The sequence below is a fragment of the Sus scrofa genome, chromosome 14 (assembly GCF_000003025.6).
Source record: "Sus scrofa isolate TJ Tabasco breed Duroc chromosome 14, Sscrofa11.1, whole genome shotgun sequence".
NCBI lineage: Eukaryota > Metazoa > Chordata > Mammalia > Artiodactyla > Suidae > Sus > Sus scrofa.
In genome coordinates this window covers 55,074,575-55,092,064 of record NC_010456.5, presented here as the reverse complement: position 1 = coordinate 55,092,064, position 17,490 = coordinate 55,074,575, and the positions used below count along the sequence as shown (strand labels likewise).

Sequence of the window (17,490 nt, the reverse complement as noted above, 5' to 3'; positions counted from 1 at the left end):
AGCTACCATATGATCCAACAACACCACTCCTGGGCATATATCTGGAGAAAACAATAATGTGAAAAAAATACATGCATCCTTATGTTCACAGTAGCACTATTTACAACAGTCAAGAAAGACATGGAAGCAACAACCTAAATGTCCATTGACAGATGAATAAAGACGATGTGGTACGTATACACAATGGACTATTATTCAGCAATAAAAAATAAAATAATGCTGTTTGTAGCAACATAGATGGACCCTAGAGATTATCATATAAAGTGAAGTAAGACAGAAAAAAAAAACAAACATCATTTGAGATCATTAACATGTGGAGTCTAAACATGATACAAATGAACTTATTTATTAAACAGAAAAAGACTCATAGACTTCAAGAACAAGCTTATGGTTTACCAAAGGGAAAAGTGGAGGGGGAGGGATAAATTAGGAGTTTGGGATTAATATACACACACTACAATATATAAAATAGATAACAAGGACCTAAACTAACAAGGACCTACAGTAGAGCACAGGGGACTAGATTCAATATCTTGTGATCAACCATAATGGGAAAAAATGTGAAAAAGAATACATATATGTATATCTATAACTGAATCACTTCACTGTATACCTGAAACTAACACAACATTGTAAATCAATTATACTTTAATGTAAAATAAAAATTAAATTGAAAAGAAAAAGTGACTACAGAAAAGTTCTGGAAGGACACCTTCCAAACTGTACTACAAAAAAGAAAAAAATGTATGGAGGCAGGTAGGGGTGAGGGGCATGTTCCTTTTTTACTTTATATAACTTTTTGTGTTGTTTCAATTTTTATAAAATCTTGTATAAAATAAGTTGGAAACAGAAATGTTATGAGGTAAAAGTAGTGAAAGAGACAAAAGATAAGAAGCCACACACACCTCTTCCTCATATTCCAATTACCTTGTGCAGGCAGTTTCGGAATAAATTTGGGAAGACTATTTGTCCCATTGTGACAGAGTGCACATCTAAGAGCAGTCCATTCAGTCAACCCATTTATAAGTCTCTCTGGTTCTGAGAAATGCCTAAAGAGATGAATCTAGACCAGGAATTCAAGTCCCTAAATCAAAACCTGTGTCTATAAAAAATATTAGAACAGCATGTCAATCCCAAGGTTTGAGTTCTCATTTGAGGATAGATTGAGAATATAACTAATAATTTAATATTGAATAACTTTCACTGTATATGACAATGCTGTATCATAGAAACATAACACCAGCCTTGTATGTAATTAAAATTCATTTTTTAATATCCACATTTTGAAAAATAAAAGATATACACGCACTACAGCACATCAACAATTAGCTGTGTGATGCAAGTGTTAACATAGTTCTACCAAAACAATAAAGTTCCATTTAATGCAAAAATATATTTTGCTGACTCGGTTTTTAAATAAACTAAAATTAAATAAAGTACAAAACTTCTTTCCTCACTAGCAACATTTCAAGTGCTCAACAGTCTGTTGTGGCAAATGGCTACCTCTTTGGATGGTGCAGGTTTAGAGCAATGCTTCAGGCAACCTAACTTTCTGATAATACTCTACTTCCTTATGACTCTAAGTGGGGTGCATGGATAAGCACCCTGGGGATCACCTGGGAGCTTGTTAGAATCTTAAGCCTCACCCAAGACCCAGAGAATCAGAACCTCTATTTCCACAGGGCTCCTAGGCAATCTGTATGCACAATGAAGTCTGAGAAGCACACTATGTGCTGCTGTTTCTCAAACTAGGCTGCATTCTGGAATCATCTGGAGATCATAAAAAAACTACCAATGCCTGGGTCCCAAATCCAAATATTCTGGTAGCTGGTATAGGACAGGGCTGGACATTCAGATTTTTAAGAGTTCCCCCAGAAAAACACTGATATATATGGATTAGTTCTTTATTCTACTTTATTTCACATAAAGCTCCTACTTTAGGGCCTGGCACATATCAGACAGTCAATAAATGACAATAATTATACAAAACACGTGGAAATCTTACATGTTTGAAGTACGCATACTTTTTCTTATTCAAATTAAGCAAAAATATAAAATAGTTGCAATTTTTCTCAATATAAAGTTTATTTTTTTAAATTTTATTTTTTGGCTGTACCCAGGGCATGCAAAAGTTCTTGGGCCAGGATAGAACTGCACCACAGCAGTGACCCCAGCTGCTGCAGTGATAATACTGGATCCTTAACATGCTGAGCCACAAGAGAACTTCGCAGTATAACGTTTGGTTACAAGAGCATTTTGTAAACAATTTCTGAAAGTATGGAAATATATGAAAAACCCACCTCGGCTGGGTGCCAGAGGATTTAAAGGACGATAAACAGATCGAGGCCTGAAAAAAAAAAAAAAAGTATAAAACTCAAACATAAAATGGTTTGACATTTTGATGTAATTTTTTTCCAAGAGAAACAAATATACCCCTTCTTCCACCCTCCCTCTAGTGACTCCTCCTCCTCCCCCCTCCAGTTACTTGAAACAGTTTTCTTCATAGATGCTGTTCCACACTCTCCACGCAGAGGACCCTTTGTAGCCAGTGTAACGCTCTGGGTTCAGCAACAGGTCTACATACTGAGCAGCTGGCGATCTCTCATCTGAACAAGAAACAATTAGTAAAACCATCCATATTTTGCCATTTACTTAAAACTTAGCATTACCAAGCAAAGAGGACTCAAAGGTTAGAGAAATGCTGCCCGTTCAAGCATTTTCCAGCTTAAATGGTAGAGTGGTTAGCACACTTGTGACTGTCCTTGACCCGGGATTTATAATAACTTGAATTTGAGGGAGGAAAAACAATTCCTCCCTTTCCTTTGGATGCCTGATGCTCTCTTACGTGATGTAACATCCTCACCTTATTAGAAACATTAACCATTTCTTAAGTTTTAATCACCAAGACTGAAAGGACCTAACAGAATCATAACCTTTTTTAATATTTTATGTGATTGCACGCTTATGTATATACCTACCCAAACACATGCTTGAAACGTTAATTTTGTTAACATATATCTATTTATTTATTATTATTTTTAAAATTTTTTTCCACTGTATAGCATGGGGACCAAGTTACACATACATGAATACATAATTTTTCCTCTCGTTGTGTTGCAATGTAAGTATATCTAGACATAGTTCTCAATGCTATACAGCAGGATCTCATTGTAAGTCCATTCTAAGAGCAATTAACCCCAGGCATCTATCTATTTAAAAAAGAGACTTCCCTGCTGCTCTCTACTTGGGCTTAAGAAATAAATGGTGCAATAACTTTGTTTCAAATTTGATCATTCATAGAGTTACACAACGTTCTGGTAAAAAAAAAAAGTTCCTTTATTTTTACCAATGTTCATGGGTTGGTTAACATATTAATTGGCTAACATATTGGTTAGCAGGCACAACTTCAAGAACTTACTGACACATTAAAATTAAGTAACCACTTTCTTTTTTTCAATGATTTTTATTCTTTTTCATTATAGCTGGTTTTCCATTATTGACAGTATTCTGTCAATTTTCTACAGTTCAGCAAAGAGACCCAGTCACACAGACACATATACATTCTTTTTCTCACACTATCCTCCACCATAAGTGATTAGATGTAGTTCCCAGCGCTATACAACAGGATCTCAGTGCTTATGTGTTCCTGTGTTGAAAACCAAATGAGTGTTTACTAGACCTCCACTATTTGGACATTTGATAGAGATCTCCGAGGGATACAAAAGATAAGAAAAAATGGTCTTAATTATTGAGGCTCACATTCTGGGTAAAAAAGGGAAGCACATGCTTTCTTACCTAAAGAAAAATTATAATGACTACGCTTCACAAATGCATGCTAATAATACCTATAAACTGAAGTGCTATGTATGTTGGCAGAGATGTAATCTTTCATTATATGCTTTGGTGTCACGATATTAAATCAATGGTATATAGACACTTGACTTGAAACATGGACCAAACATGATCATTAAAATATGGTTGCTTTTGTCTTCATTACCTATCAGTCAAAAATATTCATTGGCTATTCAATGACCATAGATTGAGATTATCCATAAGCATAAGGGGGAAAAAAATAGCATCCTGATCCATGCCTTCCAAGAACTACCAGGTACTTTTGTGATGTAGGAAGAATACAAAGATAATTACAACTTTTCATTACTAAATGAGTTCTATCTAACTTACAGACAGTAGAAACATGATTTTGAAGAATACTGGTTCTATTTCCAGCGCTAACATTACATAGATATTCTACTATATAAGTTAAGGAACAGAAAAACAGTTAATTTACAGATGGATGAACAGAAACTGTCTAAGGGCATTTACTGTCAAGACTTAAAATAATAATTTAAAAAATCTTAATTGAAAAATAAAAATTCAAATAATAAAAGTATGGCTTTTATAGTTATACTTAAAAATTTTTACAATTTACTAATTTATAGATTTTAAATTCTTTGAGCTGTTCTTAATTTCACTTGCAATATTGACTCGATTATGTATAAGCTTTAGAAACATAAAATATATACTCAATGACATATACGTTTATGTACACATGTAGAAAGAACATGCACACACATAAGCCTACACATGTGTAGAGTCATCTGTGAATGTGAAGATTTAATTGGGATCAATCTCTTTGCCCAATTAAACCAACTAAACAACCAACAAAGGAAAAAAGCCCTGGATTCAGATATTACATGGATTTAGAATACACTTTAAAGGAGCAGAGAGTCATACATGTAATATCAATTATATCAGTTTTTAAATTACTTTAAGTAAAATGTACATTCTTAATGTTCTTGATATATATGCCCTTAATTCAATCAAGTTGTTTCTAAAAATTTAATACTTTTTCAAATCCTGAAAGAGGTGGGTTTTGGTAACCTATAGAAGATGTTAACAAACTACAGCCCATAGGCCAAGTCTGTTCTGCTGTGTATTTTTATAAAGAAATTTTTACAGGAACACAAGTCATGTTCATTTGCTTATGGGCTGCTTTCGCACTATTATGGCAGACCTGAGTAGTTGCAACAGAGACCTTATGGTTCACAAAACCTAAAATATTTACTCTCTGCCCACTTACAGAAGAAAAAGTTTGTCCTGACCTATACTGACAAGAATTTTGTGACTTTCAGAGTGAGGAACGCACGTGGACAAAAGCATACACAGGTTGAGGTACCTATGAAATACACCCATCCTTCTTCCCTGGGGCCACCTGTAACCTGATCTTAATTTGTTCCTAAACTATAACTTCTTTCCATTTGTACAGCTGTATCATTCATTCGGATAATTCTCTTAGATGCCTACCAAGTCTTCCACTCAAAAACTTCTTCTCTTCCTCTACAAACCTGCTCTAAAACTATTCTTTCTTTTCGACCAGGCTAACCATTACTTAAGGATTCGAAGAATTTCTACTGAATCAAAATTCCTAATTCTGGGAAGTGATCAACTTGAACTAATGTTTTATCCTCCTCCTCAAGTATATCCTTTTCCTGACTGGATTTTCCTTTCACTATTCTAATTTAGTGTTAGTGTTTTGAAGCCACACTGCATTCTCTAGGCTGTGAGCCATCTTTCCCACCTCCTAACCCATATATCTCTTAAACGTGATGGTTGCACAGGCCAGCTTAGTGTCAGGCTTTTTGCTCATGGACAAAGATAAAAAAAGATTAGGTTATGGACTCAAGATCGAGCCTACAACCCTCCATCTCTAATGCTACCCCCAATTGCTACTAATTCGCTATTAAAACACAACTTCCTCAAAGACAATCTATGGTTTATAAAGCACCCAAGTAATTTTGATACACAGATTTAGAAACTACTGTTTTAAACAATATTTTTAACATACCAATGAACATGTTTTAAGGAGAAAAATAAAAGTAAATATCTATTTCATTATTTAGGTTATTTATGAATCAACCACTTCATTCAGCAAATATTTCTTGGGCACACACCATGTCCAGGCACTGTTCTAGGCACTAGGGATATAGTTGTGAACAAAAAGACAAGGTCCTTGCCCTCAGGCAGCTCACAATCTAGTCAAAGACAGGCAACAAACAGATAAACTAAATAATGTACTCTCACAAAGTTCTTGGTGCTCTGGAAACAGGGAGCAGTGCAAAGAGAATGAAAGTGGTTACTATTTTATACAGGGAGGTGACAGAAGGCTCCTTTGCTGAGGTGACATCTGAGCAGAAACCTGAAGCAAAGGAAGCAGCAAGCCATGCATAGAGACAATAATAAAAAATGGGGGTGGGGAAAGTAGTTTACCTTAAACTGCTAAATTATTTAAAACCTATTATTTGATCTATAAGGATCATCTTTCCTTTCAAATACAGATAACCAAAAACGAAACCAAATAAAGATAAAGCCAAGAGCAGGGGTGTATGAATATAGGTCAATAAACTGGGGTGAATATTCCTTAGATTTGTTTTTGTTTTAATCCAATGATTTTAGAATACTGAAATAACTAAACAATGACTGTAACGCTGCTCTGATAGTATTTTTTAAATTGTAGGTATAAATCTTTGGGACACGCATGAACATTACTACCCAGAAGAACAGTGATGATACACCCAGCGGCACAATTTCATATGTTTAAGAAATACAAAAAATATAAAAAGTAGTAGTTATTTTACTTAATCCTAAAAATTTTAAAGGATTTTATGTAAATTCTTATCCGACGTCTCTTCCACTTCTACAATTTAAGAAGCTACTATTAAAAAATTAAAACTGGTAATCAAGCACATCAATTTAATCACAGCATGTAATCCCTGCAATTGAACAGTATTTTTTAATTAAATACCTATAAGAGAAATACATATTTACATTTTTTACTACAAGAGAAATGTATATTCACAGAAATGATTTTTTTAATCTGATAATCTGTTGAATAAGCACTACCAAACTATTTTATTTTAATCGAAGAATAAGTAAAATGAGAAGATGGGCAGAATTGACTATAAGTGTTAAACACTCAAATTATAATCAGATTGACAACCAAAGAGCAAATGAAAGCGCAGGCAATGATGTGGGTTCTTACCCTAGGTACAATGGCTTGCTTTGGTAAAATCTTTACCAATTCTAAATACGATATGGATATTTTATTAATTGCCCATCATTATATCCAAGTAACAAAAACAAACACTTGGCTCAGATTTCTTTAGCAGTCTCCTTGCTGAAACCATATAAATCATGGTAATAACATTTCACTTCCCAGCATCTTCTCAATTTACAAAACTACTGGAGAAGCGCCCTGAAACTTATTCCATTATAGACTGGATTAACAGCACAATTAAATATATGAAGCTTTAAAAAATCTTTATAGAGCATTCTAGGTGCTTTAAAAGTTCAGAAGAACTGCTGCCTATTTCCAGATAAGCATGCTTGAACCTCAAATTCTTTCCCACCACCAAAAATATAACAATATAATAAGGTGAAGAGAGGCCAAATGAACAATTTAAATCTACTCAACACAATTACTGGGAATATTCTCCTAGAGAGAAAAAATTTTGTGTCACGTCAATTATCTTCTGTTAAAAGAACTGCTAGTTACTATCCAACAATACCCTGTTTTTGTTCCATTCTAGGGGACTCTTGCAAAGAGGGCTGTGGGGAAGCCAAATGAGCACCCTTTCGATTTTGGAAGGTGTCTTCATGTTAGATTTTTGAAACCTCCAACTAATTCCAGGGTGAACATTTTTGTAACATGTTCACAGACCCATATCTAAGTGGCATGAATGAGCCATCCATAGGAGATGGGATGTTACATCGAAAAGACAGGTTTGGGATTCAGTCAGATCTGGGACTGAATCCTACTCAGCCTCTTGCTACCGTGTGATCTTGGGCAAGTTACTCAGTCCTTTTGAGGCTCAATTTCCTCAGATATAAAATAATGCATACCTATCAGGGTAGCTGTAAAGCCCAGAAATAATGTACTTATTAGCACAGGGCCTAGAACACAGTTCTCTATAAATGCCATATGATAATAAGATCCACATACAACATCCAGTGTAATACAGCTTTAACTCTGACTGTATTTTCACTGACTTGTCTTTAAAGGGTTAAAATTAACATAATATAATAACAATAGTTTATTTTATTACCATCAAGTTCACAAAAGTGATCCTGTGAATCATCGTATCTTGCCCAGTCAATGAAAGCTTCTTTGCTTTGATTACTATGAGAAAGAGGAATAAAGAAGAAAAACGATTAAATTTGGAGTTGAAAACCAACACTGTATTCTACTGTATTAAAAATAGAGAGATAATCTGAGACTTCTTTATTAATTAGATCACATTACAAATTCAGTTAGTGGTCACATGAAGGAATGACTGTAACAAGTTAGATGAAAGACAAAGATATCAATTTCAGCCCTAGTTTCAATGATAATTACTTTGACCAGAAATAACTTTTGACCTCACAAATATAAATATGATGTAGTTTAAACATAAAAATAAAGCTGGTCTTTTTAGTTGACTTAGAAATTGTAGTAAATATATATCCTTTTTTCCTAAAGTAGGAATTTCCTTTCATAATTCTCTTAATTTAAATTGCTTCTGTACTTATAGGACCCCAAATATTAAAAACTGCATTTCTAGGATCTTCCATCCAACATGGTATTCTCTAATAATGCCAATGTCACTTTTGTCACAGTATAATTTTAAACATTACCTTATATTTAACAAGACTTATGAACAAAATTTCTGACCCAGAGAACTGATAAACAACTACACTCATTCAAATAAATTTTGACTTGTACTCGTTTTAACCTATATTCAGACCTTCTCTGTCTTAAATACATATGTAAGAGAAGTATTACTACCCTTTATTCACTACACAAAAGGAAATAACAAGGTTAAAAATTGTGTACCAAGTATAAATTAGGTATTCCTAAATGTGGTACTGTCACAGCCAATAACTGATTTTGTGTTTGAAAAACGTGTGGTCTGGTAGCATTACAACTTTGCCACTAAAAATTTCCAATTCAATTCACCATGGGATTTTTTTTTTCTCCTATGGGAAACTATAATTAATAATAAAAGTTAATGGGAAATTTTATATCATAGGTTAAAAATATACAATGCCTAAGCTCTAGTTACAACTAAAATGACAACTACAGTTAAGTTTAATCAGATAAATCTTTAGCTGAAAATAGTAATAACAAAGCAATTGTGATATAAATTCCTACTTTCTTATTAGCAATGTGACTTAGAGCACTGAGGTTTTCTAAGGCTTCATCTAACCCTTGCCTAAAAAACATGGTAGCAGAAAAGATACAGAATGCTAATCAAGCTGGTCTGGTTTGGTTTACAAATGAGTTAGAAGTAAGCTTATAGACCATCTAGTCCAGCTTTTCTAAAAGTCAGTTTGAAGATGGATGACAGGGTACCTTGGGCTTAAGCCAGGACTTCCTGTCAAGACAGTGCTGTGAGTTGAAGCAGTCTCTGAAGTGGGAAATAGGGACAGGAAGGGGAAGGAGGGAGGGACTGCACAGGGACATGAGAAAACTTTCAGGAGTGCAGACATAACTACCGTGATTGAACTGATTTTTATGAGTATACACATGATGAAACATCAGAGTGTACATTTTTAATAGGCACAATGTATTGTATATCAATTATACTTTTGTAAAGCTGTTTAAAAATTACACTATGGACCATGGGAGAAGCTGTGGAAGTGGCAGTCCTGCACACTACCACTGGTGGCAATGGACTTTGGGACAGTCATTTTGGAAAACCATCCTTGGTATTTTCTCATAGAAATGCGTAACAAATGCATTTACAAAATATTTGGTGAAATAGCCCCCAATGGAAAATAGCCAGCATATTATTCAATGTAATGTTTAATAAAATAAGCCAGATACAAAGGAAAACATACTGTATTGTTCCATTTATATAAATAGGCAAAACTAATCTCTGCTAATATAACTCAAAGTGATGATCAACTTTGGAAGGTGGTAATCTAGGAAAGTACAGAAGGTAACCTTCTGGGTAGCAGGTATATTGTTCTTGATGGTGGCTAATAGAGTTGGTTCACTATGTAAAATTAAATTGACCTTTATACTTAAAATTTGTATACTTTTTTTTTGGCCACACCAGCAGCATGCGGAAGTTCCCGTGCCAGGGACTGAATGCACACCACAGCAGTAACACCACCATATCCTTAACCAACTGGGCTACCAGGGAACTCTTATATTTGTATACTTTATTATATGTGTGTATAATATAAATACTTTATTATATGTGTGTATAATATACTTTATTTATTAAAAGTTTATAAAATAATAAATTCAGCTCAACAACAAAAATCTATAAGCAAAATTAAAGGACACACCCCAACAACCCATATAGTCAACAAAGAGTTCTTCTCGGACTATATGAAGAATGCCTAAAAATCAATTTTAAAATATAGGCCTTCCCCAATGGAGAAAAAATAGAAAAGAATATGAACAGGCAATTTACCTCAAAATCTTATGATGACTTAAGTCTGCTGGATGTCTCCAAATGCATGACTCATAAGCAGCTCAAACTTAAGTCCAAGGTTGAATTAAAATTTTCCACCTGACATGTTCTTTCTATAGGTGTTCCCAGTTCAATAAATGGCAACTCCATTATTTTAGTTCCAAATCTTGTATTCAGTCATAGCTCCTGTCTTTTTTCATACCCTACATCTAATCCTTCAGCAAATACTATCAGCTCTACCTTCAAAATCTATCCAGAATCTGACCACCTCTCGTCATTTCTACTGCTATCACTCTGGGCTAAACTAAACTACCATGTCTTATCAGGATCACAATAACCACATAACCAACCAGGCTTCCGCGACATAAACATCTGGCTCCCCAAATGCACTGTCTCAAAATCTTCCAATGACTTTTCATTCTACTCAGTTTAAGAGCAATATTCATAATATGTGTCTTTAAGACTCTGCAAGATCTCTACCATACCACTACCCCTGCCTGCTCCCATCCCTAGCATCTTCTGATTTTGTCTTTTATTACTCTGTCCCTATTCACTGTACTCCAGCCACAATGGCCTCATGATTCCTCAAGTAGGCGAGGCATGCTCCAGCCTCAGAGTCTTTTGCTAACCATTACGCGTGACTGACTACTGATCTCCAACCCTCCCCCTACCCGCCAAACCATATTATGCCTTCATGAGCACTTTGTCTATTACCACTCTGGCCTTCTTGGACCACCCATTTGAAAGAGCACAACCACCTTCACTCTAGCCCTATTACTCCTCCCTGTATGATTTTTCTCCCTGGCATTCATCATCATTTTACTTACTTCTCATTAATTTCACTGTTTACTGAACATCTCCGACTAGGATTAAGCTGCATGAGGGCAGAAATTTGTTTCTCATGTACACTGCTATATCTCTAGAGTATAGTGCCTGGCATACTGTAGGCATTCTTCTTCTTTTTTTTCTTTTCTTTTCTTTTTAGGGGCCGTAACCGCGGCATATGGAATTTCCTGGGCCAGGGGTTAAATTGCAGCTGCAGCTGCTGCCCTACACCACAGCCACCGCAATGCCGGATCCAAGCCCTGTCTGCAACAGCAGTTGTGGCAATGCTGGATTCTTAACCCACTGAGCAAGGCCAGGGACTGAACCCTCATCCTCACAGACAATAGGCTGGATTTTCAACCCACTAAGCCACAATGGGAACTCCTGGCATTCATTTGTTGAATGAACAGGAAACCCAAGTGTCCAATAACAGGAAATAATGCCCAAATTCACTAGGAATCAACAAAATATAAATTAAACAAAAATGAGATACTATCTCACACTTATCAAACATTATCAGTTTTTGGCAAGGATGTGGAGAACAAAACAAGTTCTCTGTACTGGAGGCAGTATATATCTACACAACTATTTTGTAAAGCCATGAGGCAATATCAAGAACAGCTGCAAGAGGCCAATCCTAAAATTGAGCAATTTTACTTCTAGTGTATACAAAAAGAAATTATCAAGGAAGCTCTAGGTAGTACAATTTGTAGAAGTAAAAAATGTGAAACAACCTAAATGGTTACAGATAAATAAAATACAGATAAATAAATAAATATATGATGAAAATCATTCATCAGTTAAAAGAATGAGACAAATCTCTATGTTTTAACATGGATTTACCTAAAAAGCAAAATGTGCAATGTAAAAAGAAAGTAGGGGAATGTTAATTAACAAAGTATATAATTTACATAAAGGAAAAATAAAATATATACAAACTATACATATATATAATTTATAGACATATACAATAGAGACAAAAACATGAATAGATACACACCCAATTCAGTTACCACTAAGAAAAAAAGGAAGAAAACAGGATTGGGGAATAAACATAGGGAATTTCAAATTTATCTCTGACATTTCTCTTTTCCTAAAAATGTGGTAGATAATGTTGACATTTATTCATATGGAAGAGAGGATATATGGGTGTTTATTGTATTATCCTTTCTACTTTTCTATATTAGAATTTTTCATCAATAAATAAAACCACTCACTTTATTAATTCTTTAAAACTTATAGTACATAAATAGAAATCTAAACAGGGAAATTAAAAATAAATTCTGTAATACTGCATTCCTCACTCACAACTACAGACCTGTTTAGTCATTTCATACTTCAAAATCTGAGACCACTTACAAATTATTTATGTTGGCCTTCAAAGCAGGTTTGTACTTAGAGAAAATAAAGTCAACAGGAAAGAAAAAAATCTATGCAACATTAACAGTTAACAGTAACCTTTATCGTTCAACATGTAACATATAGATTGAATCCCTATTTTAAAAAACTTAGAGTTTCTTTTCCTATTATAATCAGGAAGAACAGACCTATAACCCTGCTAGCTGAGAAGTCACTTAAGTTTTTCCTTTACTAGAGTCATTACTGATGATTTAGAAATTTAGTAACAAATCAACCAAGTGAGAAAGCAAAGCTATCATGGAATTTAGGATAAAGAATAAGTTTTTTCCTTTTGAAAATCAGTTTAAACTTTAATGTTTAAGCAAAGTCAAAGGAAAAATCAAAGATGTTTAATATAAACAAACAAGACAATATTTTCTTAATACTACTAAAATAAAATTTACCTTAATGTGCTGTTAATTGCTCCCAGTTTACTAGCTTGCTCACAATCTTCTAATTCTTTGGTATTGTTTGCCACTTTCAAGTACTGAAAGAAGTTTATAATAAGTAAGTTTAATAATAATTATTACCTCTTTATTTCATGTTCCACTGGCAGAAGGATCAATGTGTCAATGATATACAATAGTCATCAATTACAATAAATACAGATACATCCTATTATTAAAATTCCTAACACATGGAAGAAATGCAAATGAAGATGTGTCACATATTTCCGCCTAATAAACAAACAACATTAAAAATGTAGCAATAAGAATGCTATGTTGTGATATGTGAACTGAGAAGACCCTACTGGGAAAGTAATTTAACAGTATCTACATAGAGCTATAAAAATGCATCAACCCTTGAGCCAGCAGTCCACCCACTACTGAATCCATATCCAGAGCAACATTTAAAAACAAAAACAAAAAAAGAGGTACAACCATTTTAGAAAGTTAATTGGTACTGTCTCATAATGTTGAGATAGGCATACCCTGCAGCCCAGCAATCTTACTTCCAGATACAGACCTAGAGAAACTCTTACATTTGTGCACAATGTGACAAAAGACAAAGATGCCAGGGAATCACTGTCTGCAGTAGCAAAAACCTGAAAACAACTGAAATTATCCATCGACAGAGGAATGGCTATTCACACAACGATACAAATATTCATGCAGCTGAATATTTTGTAGCTGTCAAAATTAAGAAAATCTACATACATAAGCAAGACAAAATTTCAAAAGTAAAATACTGAGTAAAAACACAAACTGAAAAACATGTTTTGCTTTTGTTTTTTATGGCTGCACCTGCAGCATATGGAAGTTCCTAGGCCAGGGATTAAATCCGAGTGGCAGCTGTGACCTACACTGCAGCAACAACAGATCCTTTAACCCACTGTGCTGGGCTGGGGACTGAACTCACACCTCCACAGCAACCCGAGCCACCACAGTTGGATTCTTAACACACTGTGCTACAGCAAGAACTCCCAAAAAACGTTTTTAACCTGAATACAAAATACGATATTATTTTAAAAATTAAAAAATTCGTATAAAAGATCTATATATCACATGCATAATACAACATAAAAATAAAAAGTATCACAGAAGGGTACACAACTTCAGCAAAGTGGCCAGCTCTAGAGGGGGGGGGGAATATAATGGGAGTGGGAAGGACCTCAGAATGGATTTCAATTGTCTTTATATTGTTCATTTTAGATCTCAAACGAAAATAAATAAAAGAGGGTGAACTCAAACAAAAGACCACAAAGGGTAGCAAGCAAGAGAAGAGAATGGGGAGGGGAATGCATAAGGAAGCAGAAGAGAGAATGATGATCTTTGTTATAAATGCATGATAGCGGAAAAACAAGTCTGCTGTTACTTTAAAACATATGAATGGCAAAGTAAATTATGACATATTCATAAGAGGAAAAGCGTAATCTTCAATAAAGGAGTATTTTGATGTCATTGAAAAGTACTATGCTCAAAATATCTTGATAACTGTTTACTCTACACAATGTAATCCTGAATATGACACGTTGAAATAGTTGAAAACAGTTGAAACAGAAAAATAAACATACATGAGAAGGACCTGACAAACACCTGTTGATCAGGTAATCTGACACTGTAGTTATACTTCATAGTTCTTCTAGAAGTTCTAAAGAGGGCTGAAGTATTTCAAAAGAAGCTATATAATTTAACTGCAAGAATACACTATACCTCATTGCTTGCTATGAAATTAGGGATTTGGGATTCTCAGGAGAAATGTGTCCATGCTCAATAAATCATACTACGGCTCTCTCTGCAACCACATCAAGCAGTGGCAGGTTTCACTGTGTAAGGCAGAAGTATTCAAGGAAGAAAAGTGACTCACCTTATTAGAACTCCCAGCTTTAATTCCGACTGGAATCTTACTCTTAAAAGAAGAACAACAAAAATTTGGAAAGTGATCTTTATAATTTTTTAGATTTCTTTACAAATTATTAATGCCATTGCTCTAATTCAAAGGCTATTTCATTCTATGAAAAGAAAAATATACATTCACTCAAATTCTGTTTTTCTACTACCTATTGAGCTAAAAGGTTAAGAGCTATCTCAATTTATACACTTGTAAATAATAGTATAGAAAGTTGAAATAGTATAGTTTAAAAGTTTTTGGACTGTCAAAATTGGCTCTAATAACTCTCAGTGCAGTAATTAATAGTCCATATAATGTTTAGGTTAAAAAAAATCCTGACTAAATCACCTTTTCCATAAACTTCTTACCACAAAACAACCTTTTAAAAATTCAAAATTATTTGAAATATGTTCAATTTAAATTTCTGCTCTTAAGTTGACATTTAAAGTTGGAGGAATTTTAGATTAATCCTAGAAAGCAAGAGTAAACTCTTTGGTTCAAAAGACTAACCTAGGGTTTACCAATCCAAGTAATCAAGGATTTCCCAATTTCAGAACTGCATGTCATTTTCTAACTTTCTTTTAAGGCCAATATTTAGTTTTAGGCTTTAATACATCTATGAATTATTACAACTGGTTTATCGAACACAATCTTAAGTAAACATATCTGAAAGTAGGCAATTCCAGGATAATTATATGATAACCGAGGAGGCCGATTTCCAATATCTGAATTTATGGGCTATAAAACAGCAAGTCACTGGAGTTTCAGTTGTGGGTCAGCAGTAACAAACCCGACTAGTATCCACGGGGACGCAGGTTTGATCCCTGACCCTGCTTAGTGGGTTAAGGATCTGGCGTTGCCATGCACTGAGGTGTTAAGTCGCAGACGTGGCTCAGATCTGGTGTTGCTGTGGCATAGGCTAATCGATCCCTAGCCTGGGAACTTCGACAGTCCTAAAAAGGCAGAAAAAAAACAACACCCCCCCCAGCAACTTATCTATTAATTTTTTCATGTTTCACAGATAAATTTAAACCAAATATTCAGAATAAATATTTTTCTGCCAGGCTGAAGAATATAAATAATAATAATAAGAAAATTTCCCCCCAATCAACAAAAGATCATATAGTTAAAGTTACTTGCTGCCTACATTTTATCATTTCAATGTTTTCTAGTACCTCTCTCAGAGGGTAGAAGAGAGAAAACTATAAAACTCAAGTCAAATGTGGCAGTTACCATTATCAGACCCTAAACTTAAAACATGGAGTAAATGATCATCAAAACATCCTCTGACTACTGTATGTCCTCTAATGAATATCCTACACTAACAGGAAAATATCGGCAGATTTTTGAAAGGTGCTAAACGCAATAATTTGACTTAAGCAAAGCTTACTACAGTCCATTGAGAAATATTGGGACAGATACTACACATGATCATCATGAATAATACAAAAAAAATCACAAAAAAGATTAAAAATAATGATAAATGTAAAGCTAGTAACTAAAATCAAGGATGAAATAAAGCTTGTTGTGGACACCAACATAAACAATATGAAGCAGTCTGCAAATTACAAAATTAAGTAAACCTCACGATTAAGTTGGAATTTAAATTACAGAATTGCAAGGAGTTCCCATCATGGCTCAGCAGTTAACAAACCCGACTAGTATCCAGGAGGACGAGGATTCGATCCCTGGTCTCACTCAATGAGTTAAGGATTCAACATTGCCATGAGCTGTGGTGTAGGTCGCAGACATGGCTCAGATCCTGTGTTGCTGTGGCTGTGGTGTAGGCTAGCAGCTAGAGCTCTGATTTGACCCCTGGCCTGGGAACCTCCATATGCCACAGGTAAGGCCCCAAAAAGACAAAATAAAAATAATAAATTACAGAATGCAAATCATAACTGTATTATGACAAGTTTGGGTTTAATATGAAATACCTGTTTTCCCCCAAAGAGAGAGAAATATGAATGTCCTCACATTACTTTAAAAGAACAAACATGAAGGGACAGTTTTTGTCTCCAGAAATAACGGGAAGAGAAAGGCATTGGCAAAAGAATAGACAAAAGTTTTTATTTATTTTTTATTTTTATTTTATTTTTTTGTCTTTTTGCTATTTCTTGGGCCGCTCCCGAGGCATATGGAGGTTCCCAGGCTAGGGGTCGAATTGGAGCTGTAGCCACCGGTCTACACCAGAGCCACAGCAACGCGGGATCCGAGCCATGTCTGCAACCTATACCAAAGCTCACGGCAACGCTGGATCGTTAACCCACTGAGCAAGGGCAGGGACGAACCCGCAACCTCATGGTTCCTAGTCGGATTCGTTAACCACTGCGCCACGACGGGAATTCCAAAAGTTTTTAAATACATACAAAAGTTATATTTCTTATATATACAAAAATAACACTTTCATCTATTCTTTTTTCTTTCTTTCTTTCTTTTTTGGTCACCCCATGGCATATGGAGTTCCCAGGCCAGGGAT

General features: G+C 34.7%; 1 protein-coding gene across 1 annotated transcript in view; it reads right to left on the bottom strand.

Moving 5' to 3' along the window:
- The window catches only part of ERO1B (endoplasmic reticulum oxidoreductase 1 beta), a 65,427-nt gene that overhangs the window by 30,118 nt on the left and 17,819 nt on the right, over positions 1 to 17,490 (bottom strand). The window contains exons 5-9 of the mRNA XM_013981626.2: positions 14,991 to 15,032; positions 13,088 to 13,170; positions 8,103 to 8,176; positions 2,486 to 2,606; positions 2,301 to 2,347 (exon numbers count right to left, since the gene is read on the bottom strand). Coding sequence (XP_013837080.2) covers positions 2,301 to 2,347; positions 2,486 to 2,606; positions 8,103 to 8,176; positions 13,088 to 13,170; positions 14,991 to 15,032 — 367 coding nt within the window. The remainder of the gene's footprint in view (positions 1 to 2,300; positions 2,348 to 2,485; positions 2,607 to 8,102; positions 8,177 to 13,087; positions 13,171 to 14,990; positions 15,033 to 17,490) is intronic.